At 40.4% G+C, this 16323-nt stretch overlaps 1 protein-coding gene across 1 annotated transcript in view; it reads right to left on the reverse strand.

Annotated features, from left to right (window-relative positions):
• Positions 1-546: 546 nt before the first annotated feature.
• Positions 547-16323, reverse strand: part of nlgn1 (neuroligin 1) — a 515333-nt gene continuing 499556 nt past the window's right edge. The window contains exons 7-12 of the mRNA XM_050054180.1: positions 13855-14121; positions 11679-12040; positions 8537-8697; positions 4495-4651; positions 2168-2245; positions 547-1143 (exon numbers count right to left, since the gene is read on the reverse strand). Coding sequence (XP_049910137.1) covers positions 547-1143; positions 2168-2245; positions 4495-4651; positions 8537-8697; positions 11679-12040; positions 13855-14121 — 1622 coding nt within the window. The remainder of the gene's footprint in view (positions 1144-2167; positions 2246-4494; positions 4652-8536; positions 8698-11678; positions 12041-13854; positions 14122-16323) is intronic.

Here is a 16323-nt window from a genome sequence, read left to right on the forward strand (position 1 = left end):
AAAACAATATGTTTTCTTTCTTTTACAAAGTGCTCCCCTCTTCTTACCTCCGAGGCGTGTCTGATGCTCTGTTCTGCTTCCAGATAATACTGTCAAGCAGTCATTTGTCAAAAGATCCCGAAGGCCATATCTGTCGCTAGAAAGAAAAAGTAGTTTACTGTACCTTGTTTTGCTGCAATATCAGAACAAAAATAATAATAAAAAACATCATCCTCTTTGTTTTAGCTTGTGAGGTTGTTTTTCTTCAACTCCTTATTTGTACTTTTTTCTGCTTGTCTTTTATTTTTCTACAAAAACATAATTATTCTTTTTTTTTTCCTCTGGTCCAAACCCCCAGAAATCCCTTGACTATATTCCCTCAGGTATTAACAGGGTGTTGTACAATCCCAGTGTAATTCCATGGGTGTCTGACAACTCCAGGCTGGCGTTACAGCTCCTGACATATCTGTGTTTGTCAGCATGTCGGCCTTAAGTCTCTGCTGCAGCAGTGGCGCTAGCTTTTGCCTCAGCCATCAGAGTCCTGCCTGCGTGGGTGCATCCACATGGCTATACCCGGGTGGTGGAGTGTGAGTGTGGGTGTGGGTGGGGCAGGGTGTTATTCTGCCCACTGCTGGGGAAGGTGTTGAAAGAGTGGAGCGAGGTGAGCCCCCCCATGGTGCTGGGGATCATGGTTATGGTGTTTGGCGTCATGAGCGGGATGTCGTCCGGTGAGCGCCTCATGGCCAGAGTGTAGTCCGGCGGGCAGGCAGTCCTCAGCACTACGTCGTGCGGGTGCAGGGAGTCGCTCACCCCCCTGCAGTCCAGGTCTGAGTGCTGCTTCATCTGCAGGGACATGATCTCCTCCTCTTGAGTGTGAGCGAGATCATTGGCAGCGCTCCGCTGAGGGCTGCAGCGCCTGTGGACATCATGCCGGCGCTTATCCTTCTTGTAGTAAAGGGCGGCAAAGGCCAGAATATTGAGGAAAAGCAGGGAAGCTCCTACAGCAATGGTCACCGACAGCTCAGTGGAGTAGTCACGCTGGTCCACCAGATGTGGCTGGTTGTGGCTGTCCTGGGTCTCAGTGGGGAACGGAGTCGGATTTGGGCGCTTGGTCACCAGAACCTTGGTTTTTGGAGTGCGGTTGGTAGCCTCTGGTGGAGGGATCTGAAGACAGAAAGAACAATGGTCAGTATGTAATTAATTTGAAGACTTTATCTGAGAGGTTTTTTTTTTTTTTAGAGTTTATGTTGTTGGTCATATTGCACCTTAGAATTTTGTCCTTTATGTGTGTGCATTAAGTACGGAGCTGTAGCCAGAAGGTGGCTATCTTAGCTTAGCTTTAACATTACAGCAAGAGAAGGCACCTAGCCTGGCCATTTCCACACTTAGAAGTAGCTTCCTGGGCAGGAGGTGTGGTACATCCTTGACAGGTTGTACCCCACACAGGCTTGGAGAGAACATGCAAAAACCTCACACAGCTGGCTGGCAGGTTTGCACCACAATGTACCCCCAAATTTCAAAGGATGATCCTAACAAATCTCTGATTCTCTTTCTAGTTCACAGTCAAATTCAATACCAGCAGTACAAATATCTACTCATATACTCACAGTGTCTAAAACTGAACTAATGTGAATCAGGCTGCTGGTGGAAAAAATATTAATGCTGATTCTTTGTATTAGTAAGTCACTGTAGTATCTTTTTAAATTACTCTTTACTAGTTCTAAAATCCTGGTTATAATTTAATTACTTGCCAATATAGAGACGCTCATGAAAGTGGTTTAAAAGTAATACTGTCGAGCCTGCTGTCTATTGTCTCACACAGTTTTATATTGCGAATAGGAAATGTTCATTTATTCTGTTTTCACTTAGGAGAAATAATTCTATGGTCCAGACATAGAAGGCCAAGATATGGGTTGAGACTTTTTCTCTTGGAATGCATCTGTTCTTATAGCACTTAATATATGTACCATGTCTATCATATCATGTCTAACCACAGAAGCAGGAGCTCACAAGGGGCACTTGAGGGCAGGATTGGACAAGAGTTGGGTCAACAAACAATCCGAATATTGCATCCTAAAATTCCTCTCTTAAGTTGCTTGGGTCTACTCCAAAACCTTTGCTGTAAAGGGAACGACTCAGGTAGTTAATTTTTAGAAGCAGGGTGAGATATAGACAATTTAGTGCCAACCTTGGTGGTGGTGGGGATGAGCTGGGTGACCTCGTTGAGGCTGTGCAGATGGGGAACCAGCTCCAACCACAAGTTGACCTGAGAAGAAGACAGAAAATATGACGTGGGAGAGAAAATGAGGAGAAACCATAAATGACAAGTGTCTTTGGAAGAGCATACCAATGTCAGTGACATTGTATTATAATGAGAATGTACAGTAGTCACACTGACAAGCTGGATACTAATATCTCAGATGAATTTTTATGATTCAGAAGCTTTGCTTTGCATAGAGTAAAATAAGGCAACAAAAAATGAGTACGGAGAGTGCAGATGGAAGGCTTTAAAAAAAAGACAATTACCATAGTTTAAGTCTAAAAGACCCTCACAAAGTATCATCAGTGGCATCAAATATCATAATTTTATTGTGAGCTGCATGGATATGATTTGGAATGTAGGTGCTACACTGCTACTTTTGGAAATAAAATAATTTGAGCACAATTAATCTGCAGATATAAGTATTGCTTATTAATCTGGTTACATAATTATAATGGAAAACAAAGTGATTTCTGATCTATAGTAGCAAAACCCCAACTTGTCAAACACTGACAGTGGCCCTTGGCATCTGATATCAATGCACCCTTAGCAACTGACATAGTGTAAAAAGCAAGAAAGTCAGCGTAGTGTGGAGGCTGGGGTGGTCAAACAAGCACATAAATTTCACCCAGGAGACCACTGTTTGTGTCATGTGTGAAACCAAAAGTCAATATAGATTAATTTTAACTATGCAAGGTAGTATGTTACGTGACTTATGTGACGTTACGTTAGTAATAAATGTACTTAGTTTGAACTCAAACCTTGATCAAACCTTAACCAAGTTAAGTTGTTGGAACCTAATGAAGTAGATCTAAAAACTATGTAGGCTATACAGTGAAATTTTATTTTTGAAGACACTATGCATGTAGCAGGTGGAAATTAATGCACTGTCCCTGAACATCCAAAACTGACACTAGAGGTAGTGATGGGCAGGCCAATTCTTTTCACAGTAATGGTTCCTCCAAGTTGATACATGTAAATATATCGAACCTTTACAACTTTTTGTTTCGATACTTCATGATCTAGTTCTAGTTCAGCTAGTGCTGCCCGCCCCACAAAACTCTTTAATGCATTACCAGCTGTCATTTATTTGTTCATGTTAATAAAGATAAAATATTCATTTTAATGCATTGATTCAGCATCCTATAGGCTATATAAGCTCAATACAATGTTACAGAAATGTCACTGACCAACAATTTGATTGTCTCTGAGGGGCAAGTAACAGAGGCCCGGGTTACCTCTGAGCCTTGACTGCATTCATGTGGTAATCTGAAAAACGAGTTTCTGATCATACTGCATGGGTCACCTGATCTGTTTCCTTGGCTACTTGTCATACAACACTCTGAGTGACAAAATACAACATAACTTCTTTGTAGCCTCTGCGTTGTTTCCAACTTACAACAACAGCTAATGAACACCTAAGAACGACCATCCGAAGAGCACATGAATGCACCATTGTCTTTAAAGCCCTCTAAGGCTGATTGTTATTTGTAATACTGGACTTTATAGAACAAATTGGAACTGAAATTGAATTGAAAGTATTATTTGTACAGCCCTTTTAGGCATGCTTTGTTATTGGGCAGTAACATTGACTTGACTTATCCGTAAAGCACTTTGGGTTGCCTTTGGGTATGAATTGCGCTATATAAATAAATTTGCCTTGCCGTTAGCTCTGACTGGGGAAGGTCTCAGCAGTAAGTACAGTAGTACAATAACAGCAAGTCTGTGAATGGGAAAAGGATTGATGAGTACTCAGGCGTTCGATGTGCTGGTTTGACCCGATACAAACTGGACATACAGTCATTCAAAAAAATTTGTTTGCTCATTTTCATCCACCACTAGCAACAGGGGTACAGAGAGCATCATAGTTTGACATGTAGAGCCACTGACCAAGCATTGGTATTTGATGAGTTGGGAGCGAGAATGTGTTGACAGGCGACACTGAGACAGGGGCAAACATGATCTGATTGGTCAGTAACTGGGCTGTTGATACGTTTTATCTGATCCTCTGAATTTGTCCTGTTCCAGAGCTGGTTAGCTGTGTATCATAGGTTACCGTTGTAATCTATCCTAATTTTAAGTGACCCAGTGCCATAAAACTTATTAAAACCCAGATAGCTGGCTTTGCCAAAGTTCCTCTCCAAAATCTGTGTATTCCATTCCAGGATGGCTATCGTCAGTATTCAGCACTCACAGTGTTGAATACAGTGCTGAATCACAACAAGAAAGTACATTATAGCAATATCTAACTGTACCTTGTTGGCCCGGTAGTGCTCTTTGACCCGGGGTTTCAGGCCAATGTGCAGGTAAAGCTGGTCTTTCTGATTGTAGCGTGTCCATGCCACTTCTTCAAAGCGATTGGGCTTGGTGTGGATGAACTTGGTGTCCTGGGGGACAGGCTGGTTTGGATCCCTGAGAGAAAAAGTAAAGGAGGAAAGAGTTTCTAAGGAAGGAATCCACAGAGAGGTGAGATCTGCTGATGGGTTTATAGCAGAGCACTACGCAAGTGCATTTTAAACAATGCAGCAGTAGATACGTTGCCCCCCATGAAAGATGCAGTCCTCTCTTCGCCAATCAGTAGTGGTTATGTTACCCTGTAGTTGTTTACTTTAGGGGACAGAAAGAACTAAAGTTAAACTAAAGGTGGAGTGGACCTTTTGGGACTGTCTGTTTATTAAAATTTTAATTTTGACCTACGTGTAGCATCTCCCTCAGGCTAATCAGTGTAATTATGAAAATACTGGAATGCAGTGCTGAGATGCAGCCCCCAGGTTTCATCAAATATTAATCAACAGTTTCTGAGATATCACACCTGATAAAATCAAAAAAAGGTCAAAAGGGGTATTACTGCTCACAGATGATTGGTTTTCTAAAGATTCTGATTGAATGAAAAGGTCTTAAGATAGCTAATAACATCAAAAGTTTCTCTAATTTGAAGTTTTATTCAAAGGCTAAGAAAAATTAGCATGTCAGTTTTTAAATTATGGATGTCTTGTTAAGAGTGAACCCATTTATATATAATTTATACATAAAAAGAAGCTTCCAGCCAAAGGAATATGTTTGGGTAAAGATGCAGTTCAACCATACTGATAACTTCCATTAATGCTTCAGCAGCTGCTATAAAGCAAACTAAGAAATAACTATTTAATCTTATGTGCCATCTACTTTTGGTAAACATAAGAATAAAGCCATAATAACACAACAATGTAAATGCAGGTCTGCAACCCCATACGAACTCCCCCCTTATATTCCGTTTATACTGAGCAGCTTACGGAGCACATTCTGCATGGGATCCTGTGCTAAGTAGACCCCCTTACACTTAATCTGAGCAGAATAGAGCCAGCCATGTGAGCTATGGAGGCCCATTCAGACCCACTGAGAGCCCCATTGTCTGAGAGCGGCATATGGAGCCAGCCAGACCTCATCAGGAACACGCTTAACCATTCAAATTGGCGGCATAAATCTCCCAGGTACCCGGCATTCCACGTCAATTTGGGGTTATATATGTAGATCATTAGTGCCTTTCTCTCCCCCTCAGGGCTACTGGGCAGTGCACAGAAAAAGCCAATGTCCCCCCATTACGCTGTTGAAAAACAATTACCGCCATGACTATATGCTCTAAGGCAGCATGAGACAGAAGGGCGGGGGGGATTTTAATTTTGTCCCACCGAGAATGTCACTCTTCAGGCTACGACCATTAATTAAGAATGTATTTGAAGATATGTAGAGGGTATCTGCATAGAATACCAATTACACTGTACAGTTCATAAAACACGATAGCATAATTCACCACTCCTGCTCATCAAATATAGGTTATTATTGAGGAAACACAATTACAATGAAATTATCAATTAGTTCATGGTGTTGTAATTGCATGTGTTGTAAGAGCAATTACAGAACAAATGGCAAAAAGTATTTAAATAACCCTGTGGCTAACCTTTATGTAACTACGTTATTTATGGACATGCTTATAAATCAGCATGCTCCATGCACAATGACTGGACAGATCATTTGGAGAATAACATATTTCAGTCAAAAGACATTCTCTGTGCATGACAGCCTGTTAGTGCTCATGCAGGAGACCAGTAATCAGACTTCTCCTCTACCTCTGACCTTATTTTGGAGCAATGGCTTCCTTTTTTTAATTGTAGTAGTGAGAGCAGACGCTGTGTCAGTTCAGATTTTTGATTTATTTACACACACACACACACACACACACACACACACACACACACACACACACACACACACACATATATGTGTATATCTTTCTCTTACAGCATGAAGACGAATATAACAATTAGTTAAACATTCGGCAGTGGTAACAACTAGTTGAGACTGGTATTCTTTGTGTTAGTCCAGTTCCAGTCAGACTCAGACTGGAATCATTTTAAATGCAAGGATACATTGCTCTGTGTAATGATCTCTCCTTTCATCCACCCACTCTGCTGCTACTGTTCCACTGACTGAAGTCTTTGTTATGCACATACATACTTGTAAAAGCTAATTAGAAACCCAGTTTCCCCTATGCATAGCCAAGACGATGCTATTCCCCAGGAGAAATCGACCAGGGTAAACCGGGTTTCTAGGTTTCTCTAATCCCCCTACCCCCATTACAGAAACCAAGTTTCTAGTTTACATGATATTTAAGAAATCAGCCTACTGGAGAAAGCTAAAGATAACCCAGTTACATAAGTGCATGTAAGTGTATTAACTGATTGACGTTAATGTTGGCTATCTGATGATTGCATGAGAAAAAAAAAAGTAAAGGTAGCAATAGGATAAGGGTACAGTGTTATCAAACTTGAACAAGTGCAGTAGTTTTGGACTTAGGCCCTGATCAGACAGAGCAGGTTTTGTGGCTTGTTGCATTTTTTTTTTTTTTTTTATTGTCGCTAGGCAGCCACCATTATCTTAAACGCTATTTTGCTGTAAAATAAACTCACGAATTTGTACCTTAAAGGTCCCATATTATGCACATTTTCAGGTTCATACTTTTATTTGGGGTTTCAAGCTTTAATGTTCAAAAAACACATTACTTTTCTAATACTGTCTGCCTGAATGTAACTGTGATCACCCTCTGTCTGAAATGCTCTGTTTTAGTGCCTGTCTCTTTAAGACCCCCTCTCAAAAATCCCAGTCTGCTCTGATTGGTAAGTGTTTCCAGGTCTTCCACATCTGTGCTCCTGGCGTCTCTGCACTGTCTTTGCAACCAGGGAATGACTTCAACAGAACTCTAGTGGCAGTTTCCACCTTTGTATAGTATAATTGTGACATCACAACTTCACAGAAGCCTTGATGGCTTATTTAAAGGCAGGGATACTGAAAAAAGACTGTGTGCATTTCTCTGTGGATTGAGCGTTTTGTTACTTTTATAGTATTTATATAACACTTATACCTGCTTAATGAGAAAAAAAAAAGAAAGAAATCTGACTTAATTCAATATTGGAACTTTAACAGGGAAACGGCAATCTGTGTGGGAGCTTTCGCCTGGATGATGGTCAGTTCAAGGCTTACTTTAGGATGAGTCAGTCAGATGAGACAATCTGCTATCAACTGTCTGGCCTAATTACAGTTCATAAAAAGTTAGAAAGTACTTGAGGCTATAGTTTGTTAAGATATGTCTAGCGGCTTTCCCAGGGCAATGATTAAAGTGAGCTCATGTTACGTAAACCCAAACCATGTACCCTATCACTTGTTGTCATCAACACCACAAAGGCTCCCGCCTCTTAATTAATCTAATTAAAGAAAGGGAAAAAACACCAATGATGATGGGTACTTTCCAGCTCTGAGTCGAAGTTTTTTCAGGTGTTCAGGGCGCTCCAGCAAAAAATATGAGGTGCCAAGAAGAGAAAAATGGGAGGTTCTCAGTGACACAAAAGCAGTGAGCAAAATGCTTAACTCTCATTGGAAACAATTACAAGAAGCCACTCCAGGCTGCAAAAATGCACTCTTGCTGATTGGAGTTTTGTTTATCCTCTTTCCTTAAACCACTGACAAAACTTGGATGTAACTATTACAAACATCAAAACTGAGATGAATGACTAAAGCCATTAATTTACAACAAAATGAAGGTGCTCAATTCTCATACATACTAGTTAGAGAATGGGTATACAGTAAGTCTGAGCTACAGCTACTTCAGTCAGCACTCTTAATGCGTAAACCTGGACTTTCAAACTAGCTTATTTGAACACAGGTTTTTGTCAAAGTCACAATGGCACTGCCCCAGTCATCGGGGATAACACAGACAGTGAGTAATATTAGCCCCTAGTGGCCACTTTTGTCGTGGCATCATACCCTGTCTTGGCGAAGTTTGTCCAGTAGGTCATGACCACGGCACTGAGCATCACGTCATTCTTGGAGAAGTTGCAGGGAAACAGCTCTGTTGGTCCAATCATCGGTAGGCCAAACACATACGGGATTTCATCTCCATGTGCTGCGTCTGCCCACGGTGGTACCTAATGAGCAGCAGATGATTCAAATCAGATCAGTATTATTACATTTATGTGACAGATACAGGACACTGAAAGGCATTATTTTTGCTGCTGACACACAGTGGATGTTTTGACCATACACAGACACAGGCTGATCAAAGAAGCTGGGAAGATACAATACTTTTGAGAAAGAAAAGGGGAAATGAGATAAGTTTTTAATATTATTTTGCCTGACATATCTGGCCCATTATTCTTTGTATTACAGAGAGAGAGACAAGATGGGGAATAAAGGAATGGCGCAGACAGAAGAGGATGGCTTTGGGCTGAATTTTAAACTAAAATGTTGAAATACACGTTATGCGCTGTAGCCTGTTGAATGAAAAATATGCCAAAAGAAAATGTGGGGAATTAATCACCACTCCTCAGTTTTTTTTCAGTACTGCATTAGGACTAAGAACTAGGACTAATTAGTCAGTGTAGCTGTGTATAAGCAAATAACAAAATATGCAGAAAGTAGTTATACAAGTCAAACCAGGAGAAAGGAGTTAGGAAGCCAAAACTCAAAAAAGTGTCTCTTCTTTGGCTGTAGTCACTAACAATAATGTAATTGGAATAAAATTAGACCTTGTTTTGTGCCATGAAGTGTTATCTTTGTACTGTAAGGCAATCTGCCTACATGTCACAAAGCAATTAAGTTTCACACAGATCTCTACCCAAATGTGACACAAAGAAACCCATTCTAAAACTTTGTGTGGAGGCGGCTACCGGCTGCCCGCTCTTCAGTGATGGTCTTTTTGGATTACAGTAATTATAGAAAATTTAATTGTGTACAGTGATCCTTTTAGTACATTTAAAGCCTTAAGTTGTGCTCAAGCCGAGGAAAATGCAAATTTCAGGGGTGGTGCAATTGCATACAAAGACAATAGGGAGCTGCGAATGGATGCAAAAACATGATAATTTGCTCCAGATGGTGCAAACTGAAGCAAAGACATGTCCGCATGAGCTGACAATATTTTAACTCCACACTCCTCTTCACCAGAATTTACAGAGTCAACCAGTGTGGAGAAAAACAAGATGAACAAGAGTTTGCAGATGTAAAACAAGTTCAAATTTGCGCAAATAAAATGAGGGGAAAATTTCTTTTCATTCAGTTCAAATAAGGGATGCACAATATTGGATTTTTTTTGCCAATTCTCGATATGCCGATATGTAACAACTTATTTGACTGATACACAATACCAATATCGATATATCAATTTTTCCCCAACCTAATTTTAGGGATCATCAAGTCCCTTCTGTAGTGGAATTAACATCATATTATGCATACATACTCTTATCGTGATGGCCCACCAGCAGATGGAGACATGAAATGCAACACTTTTCAGTTTATGTGATATTCATTCAACGTGCAAATTACAGGCAAGCGGCAGAACGGGGTGATATTCCCGCCATGATTAGGCAGGGCTCCAGTAGCAGCTGTTAAGAGTAGTTACCTTAACAGTTTTTATGATGGTCAAAGAATAAGACAGTTTATGAGTAGTTAATTCTATGTACAGCTAAGACGATCTCATCCACATTTTTTGTGACTATTTGAATCCCCAATCAGAGTTGTGGAGGATGATCCAGGAATCTGGAACCAGACTACTTGAAAGCACCTTTAGAGCTTCAACTTAATGTAATCAAAATAAATAAATAAATAATAATAATAATAATAATAATAATATAACATATGCACTTGCTGTAAATCCTACTCTGCTGCCCCCTAAAAAAACCTAATATAATTGAGTAAACATTCTTAATATGAATATAGCATTTACTTGCATTGTTGGGGATCCTTGATTTTTATTTGGAGCAGCCCAGATTATTATGGCATTAATTCAAATGTGACAGATTTGTCAGCTAAACATTCATTCTGTGAACTGTACTCTATCAAAGTGTAAAGATTAGTAATGCTGTTTACACCACATTCCTGTCATACCTATATCTTACAACTTCAAAATAATACAATCAGACAATTTTGCCTGTTTTTTGGTGGCAGGAGTCAAAATTAGTCATCCTCAGTCCCAGTTAACATTGGGTGAGAGGCAGGATACACCCTGGGCAATAGCTATTCAGGCACACATTCACAGCTATGGGCAACTTAAAGTCACCAGAACCTATCCGGATCCTCCACATCATAACTTGCATGTCTTTGGACTGTAGGTGGAGGCGCACGCTGACACTGGGAGAACACATAAACTCTAAACAGAAGGGCCCAAGTCGGCTGGCGGGTACAGACCCGGAACCACTTTTGCAAAATGAGTCCAGGGGCCAGTTTCTAGGGAAGTGAGGAAGCTCAGGGCTTTGGGGGATCCTCCCCTGGCACTGATAAACAAGCTCTATTTAGATTTTTTTTGCACACTTTACCACCTTGTTTACATTCAGGGTTTAAAAAAACAATCCCCAGTGTGAATCACTATGTTTTTATTGTGAATTAGAAAATAGTTGGTGGGCCAGTGTGACACCCTATCGTGGGCCAGATTTGGCCTGCGGGCCATAAGATGGGTATCACTGCTCTAATGGATGAGTTTTTTCATGTTTTTCCCAAATGATGTAGAGATTTCTAAAAATTCTATTATCTTAAATGGCTTGAAAAATAGAGCATGCAGCTGTAGCAAATGGGGAAAAAAAAATCTCCCCAGGGGAGCACGTCCCCGGAGCACAGTAGGTTTTGGCTGAGCTCTGAAGTTCTACAACGTCTGGCTCCACCCCTGTTTCAGAGTTGATACAGTACAAGTAACTGATATAAAAATGCTAAAATTACCAGTAGCACTTTAAAACATAAAATGTATTCTTTATAATCTTGAGATATCTCAGATTGTGGCTTTGCGATTTTGTCTCTGTGAATAGCAAGTGAAAGCTTTACCTGGCGAGACAAAGAGCAAGCCAACAGAATTTTGTAACTTTCATCATTATTGACAATCCATAAAATACATTTGCCATTATCCAGACATCCAGAGACCCACCTGTTCTGTCTGACAGTGGTGGTAAAAGGCGTAGAAGTATGTCGGTGATCCAAAGCTGGAGTGCAAGTCAGCTGTTGCGACAGCTGGTGCCACCCACTGGTGATCGGTGAAAAGGGCCAAAAGTGTTTTCCGGCGGGTCTCTGGGTTGTGCCTGTCGGCCCAGTCTGTGTACATGAACTTGATGGTCTCTCGGAGGATGTCTTTGCCCTCTGGGTAGCCATAGAGGTCATCCACAAAGCTGGACACCGCATAGTCAAAGTCATTCGCTTGAACACCATTTTCGTTGTCCACGATGAGCTCCACGAACTTAAGGCCCTCGCCCTGGTTAACTCCCAGCATAATATCATAGTTGAGGAACTCACCTTGAAAGAGATGGTGCAGATAGTTATTAAATAGTAAAAATAAAGGGTAAAAACACTGTTGGAAATTGATGTGCCCGGTTGCATAAATTACCTGAAGTTTTAAGCCTAAGTCCGTCCCTTATGCAAAATATTCCCCCAAACTAAGAGGTTCATATAGGAGCATCACATAAAGTCTGTTAGGTTGTCTCCTTGCCTAGGTGTTGAGACTAAGGCTTACAAGGTAGATACTGTCATAACATAGCACATGTACACTTCAGTTACATCATCCTTCAATGTTGCCTGACAGCAGTAATGTCAGTGTAAGCTAGCTTCTCTAAAATGGACAACAAAGAGAATACAAACAGAATAAGAAAACCAAACTGGACAGAAGATGAGAATGTTGTTCTCCTTGAAGAATGAGGAAAATGCAAGCACGTACTTCAAAGTCAATTTAACCCAAGCATAACAGAGCACAGGCACATGGCGTGAGCAATGTGAGCTGTGAAACCAACTGTAAATGAGGTTGATAATAACTAATTGATTGATAATAACTTAAAAGCTGTAAATGCCGGGTTTGCAGTAGGAGGACCACCAGTGAAACAACAACAGGTAGGCCTAATGTGCAGGCTATATGTGTTGCTGAGCCCTGTTAACAGGTTGCTAAATTTAACGGAGCTGAGCTAGCTTCATGTGAACATCTACTCCATCTGAAAGATTATTTATGATTTCTTATGATTCATTAACAGACACTAGCTCAGTCAGCAAACATTTAAAGAGGAACTGTGCCCATTTTTTAATTCATACATGCTATTACTATGACCTAAAACTGTCCAAAAATAGCTCCATAGATAATGAATTGAAAAGATGTTACACTGAGAGCAGCCAGCGAAATGTTCTGAGTGTATGGGTGCCATAAAATCAGCCTCCCATTCATTGTCTGTGGAGCAGCTTCAGACTTTATATTCCTATGGCATCACACGTTTGAGACTAACCTCTCTGGTTTCTGGCTTTGAGAGAGAGTAGCTCATGTTTCCAAATATTCCTAGACTTTTTCTCGGCCATGGAAATAACATACTGGAACTCTGAATTTAGGTGGTGCTCCGCTTTAAAATAATTCTGTATTAATTTCTGACTACATGTCACTATGAGTGAAACGAATAAACATGGTTACATGGACAAAAAGTAACCTTTTAAAAAGGAACAATTTTTTTCCAAGATGGGAAAAGCCATACCATAATTTGGCACCCCTAAATCTTGTTGAAAACTGACCTCTGCAAGTGAGAAATTTAAAGGATAAAGATCTTAATAATGCACTTTACTTATTTTTATCACTGCAGATTTATGACAATGGAGTTCTACTGAGTGAAACATGATGCCAAATTCAGCAGAACAACTCAGTAATATAAGTAAATTAAATTAACAGTTTGGTGTTTGAGTTTTGGCAGAGATTTTGAAGATAGACTGATGGTGTTTGCTCTCACAAGTTATGCATCACTCATATTGTCCAGTGGATTTTCCCCTTCCTAAAAAATGTGTCCTACCTCCTACTCCTCTTCAGTCACCACAAATGCAGCTATTGTCTCATATTCCACAGATAAATGAACTTTTAAGAGACTGGTATGGGTCTGATAAAATTTCTGAGGGCAACAATTACTAATGACCTTCTATCAATGCACAATTCCAGTGGACAAAGACAAACTCTGAGAGATCAAAGAATTTCCCCTGCCAACATCCAAAGGAAATTTTATGCAACTCATTATTTTTTCTCAGGCTTTCTTAGGTGAAAATTTAAGGGCAATCTTAGCCATTGGCTCTTAAGCAAAATGAATTAATACCTTGCTCCATAAGAATCTGAGGGTCATCAGGTATAACATCTCCATCAATAACAGGTCCAAAGGCGATGTGGTAGCGGGCTGGCTGGATATCCTGATCCACCAGCTCCTTGTAATGTTTTCTCTGAAGGCACCCCACGAGCTCCACAGTGTCCTCCAAGTTACAGCCCACCTTACGGGCCAACATTCGGGCATACTTGGCTGGCTGGAAACTTACAGCCCAGCTGGACAGAGCTGTGCCACTCTGTGCAATGGCCCTCTGGAACAGCCCTGGGAAGACGAAACAGCAGAGGAGGAAACAAAGCAACAAATTATGATCCTGAAACTCTGGTTTGAGGACTAAAAACAACTTCCTCTGAAGGCAAAGGCTACCAATCACACCTATCATCTGTTTCTAAAACGTTTTCTTGGAAAAAAGGCAAAGCAGGTTATTCTGTAGATTCTATAAACTCATCAATGAATAGCATGTTCCTTTATTGCCATGCACACAGAGCCCCTGTGGTTCAACTTGAGTCAATACCACATACACAACCTGCAAGGCAAAGGTCACGGGACAGATGCATTTTAAGCTTGTGCAGTTGTAGTGTAAGACGATGATCAGTGAGGAGGCTCATGACACATTTGTCATTGAAAAAAATGTACACTCTTCTCTACAGAAAAGGTAAAGACCTAACAACCTCATCAACGTGCTTCATTTTGATATTTACTTTTGACAAAGCAGTGCCTGACAGCCGAAGTTGAAATCTATGTAAACATTTTCAAATGTCAAAAAATAATTGTGAGAAAAACAAACAAAACATTATTTTTTATTGAGTCAGTGTCCCTGATAGAACCCTTTATGAATATTCATGCCAACAACTTCCAGTTTATCAGGTTTTTAAAACCACAGTTAACATGTCTGTTTTATGATCACATTGTTTTCCTGCAAATGCTATAATATGTGTCTGTTGTCCAAAAAAGACCTCTATCAGCTCAGTCCAGAAAGTCTGTTCAGAGATATATCAGATAATAAAAGTCAAAAACACAACAAATCTAATTTATTAATTAGCAGTTTAGACTGAAATGTGTTCATTGTATTCATATTTATTTTAAACAAAGTCAGTAGGAAAACTCTGTCAAACCCTCAGCTGGTACAGTCTACAAGATAACACTGCAGTAATAGGTTATACGGTTAGTAGTATAGTCAGCCAGTTAGACTGTTAGTGATACTGCTAGTTAAACTACCCCTGTCAGTCATAAGACCGTAACCTTGCAGGTCATATCGGTCCACAATACCACTTTTCCACCAAAATTAGCAAGTGTATGTGGGTTTTTAAAACATGGGAAAACCTGCTAAAAAGGCATTAGACTCCTTTCCCATTGCCAGTAGACCAGAGCTGTGTACATGGCTCTGCAGCAGATGAGTATGCCTTTCTTTGTGTGTGTGTGTGTGTGTGTGTGTGTGTGGTGTTTTTTTGGTGTCTCATGTCCGACGTCATGGATAACAGATTAGCAAACAGCAGAAAGCAGCATGGTGGCAGGAAAAAATGCATGGTGTTTTGTGGTGGTACCATGTTCACCTGGACGTTGTGTTCCAATTAATGCCGATTGGAACTGGAGCTGATAAACAACAACTTTGAACTGCAGAGTGATTTGACCAGGTGTGAATGCCAATTGTGACCTTCCCATTACATTACAAAGCCAGGTGTTAGTGGGTATTAGCGTGTTTTTATGCCGTGGGAAAGGTGCTTAAGACTCTTCTCACTGGAACACCAAAAATGTTGAAATCAGCTCCATACATATACTTCCTAAAAAATGCACAACTTCCCCTGTATGTTTGCCAAAAAAACAGTGCCCTGCTGTTTTGGAAATTACTGATGGGATTAATATATCAGCAAACCACTATTTGCCATGTAAAGATATCATGGAGTAATGGCCTCCTGAGGCGAGAATGAAGTAACACTACCCCTGTGTGTGTTGATCTCCAGATCTCCAGTAGATGGTCTTGCTGCATGTGCATGTAGTATCCCACTAACTAGAAAATCGCCATTGCACTGCATTGTGCTCATATGGCAATTACGGCAGATATCATGACAGCCTCATCGTGACATCCTAATGCCCTGGTTCCCCCCAGGTTGACAACGTTAGATCTAGCAACACTCTTGCAGTTGTTAGCACTGTTACACTGCACTGTTAGCTGCTAGCTTTCTGTTGAGAGCCGCATGCAGTCAATCAGACTCTAAATCACAGATATGCTCTGAATGTCGTATGGAGCTAAAAAGTACAGCTTTTACTGTCCCATTTTTTTTAAACTTTACTGTGAACCAGTGAGCCACAGAAAGCGTAGGAAGGTCAGAAAGCTCTGAGAGAAGGACTAACACAGTGAAATCTGCAGGAGCTTAAAATGTATTCCATGTGTTCCATTAAACAAAAATCTAAATCTGTATCTGTATCATTCCTTACTGAATACTGTGATTGTTCTCATTATGTAGT

Source organism: Epinephelus moara, chromosome 10 (assembly GCF_006386435.1).
Source record: "Epinephelus moara isolate mb chromosome 10, YSFRI_EMoa_1.0, whole genome shotgun sequence".
Classification (NCBI taxonomy): domain Eukaryota; kingdom Metazoa; phylum Chordata; class Actinopteri; order Perciformes; family Serranidae; genus Epinephelus; species Epinephelus moara.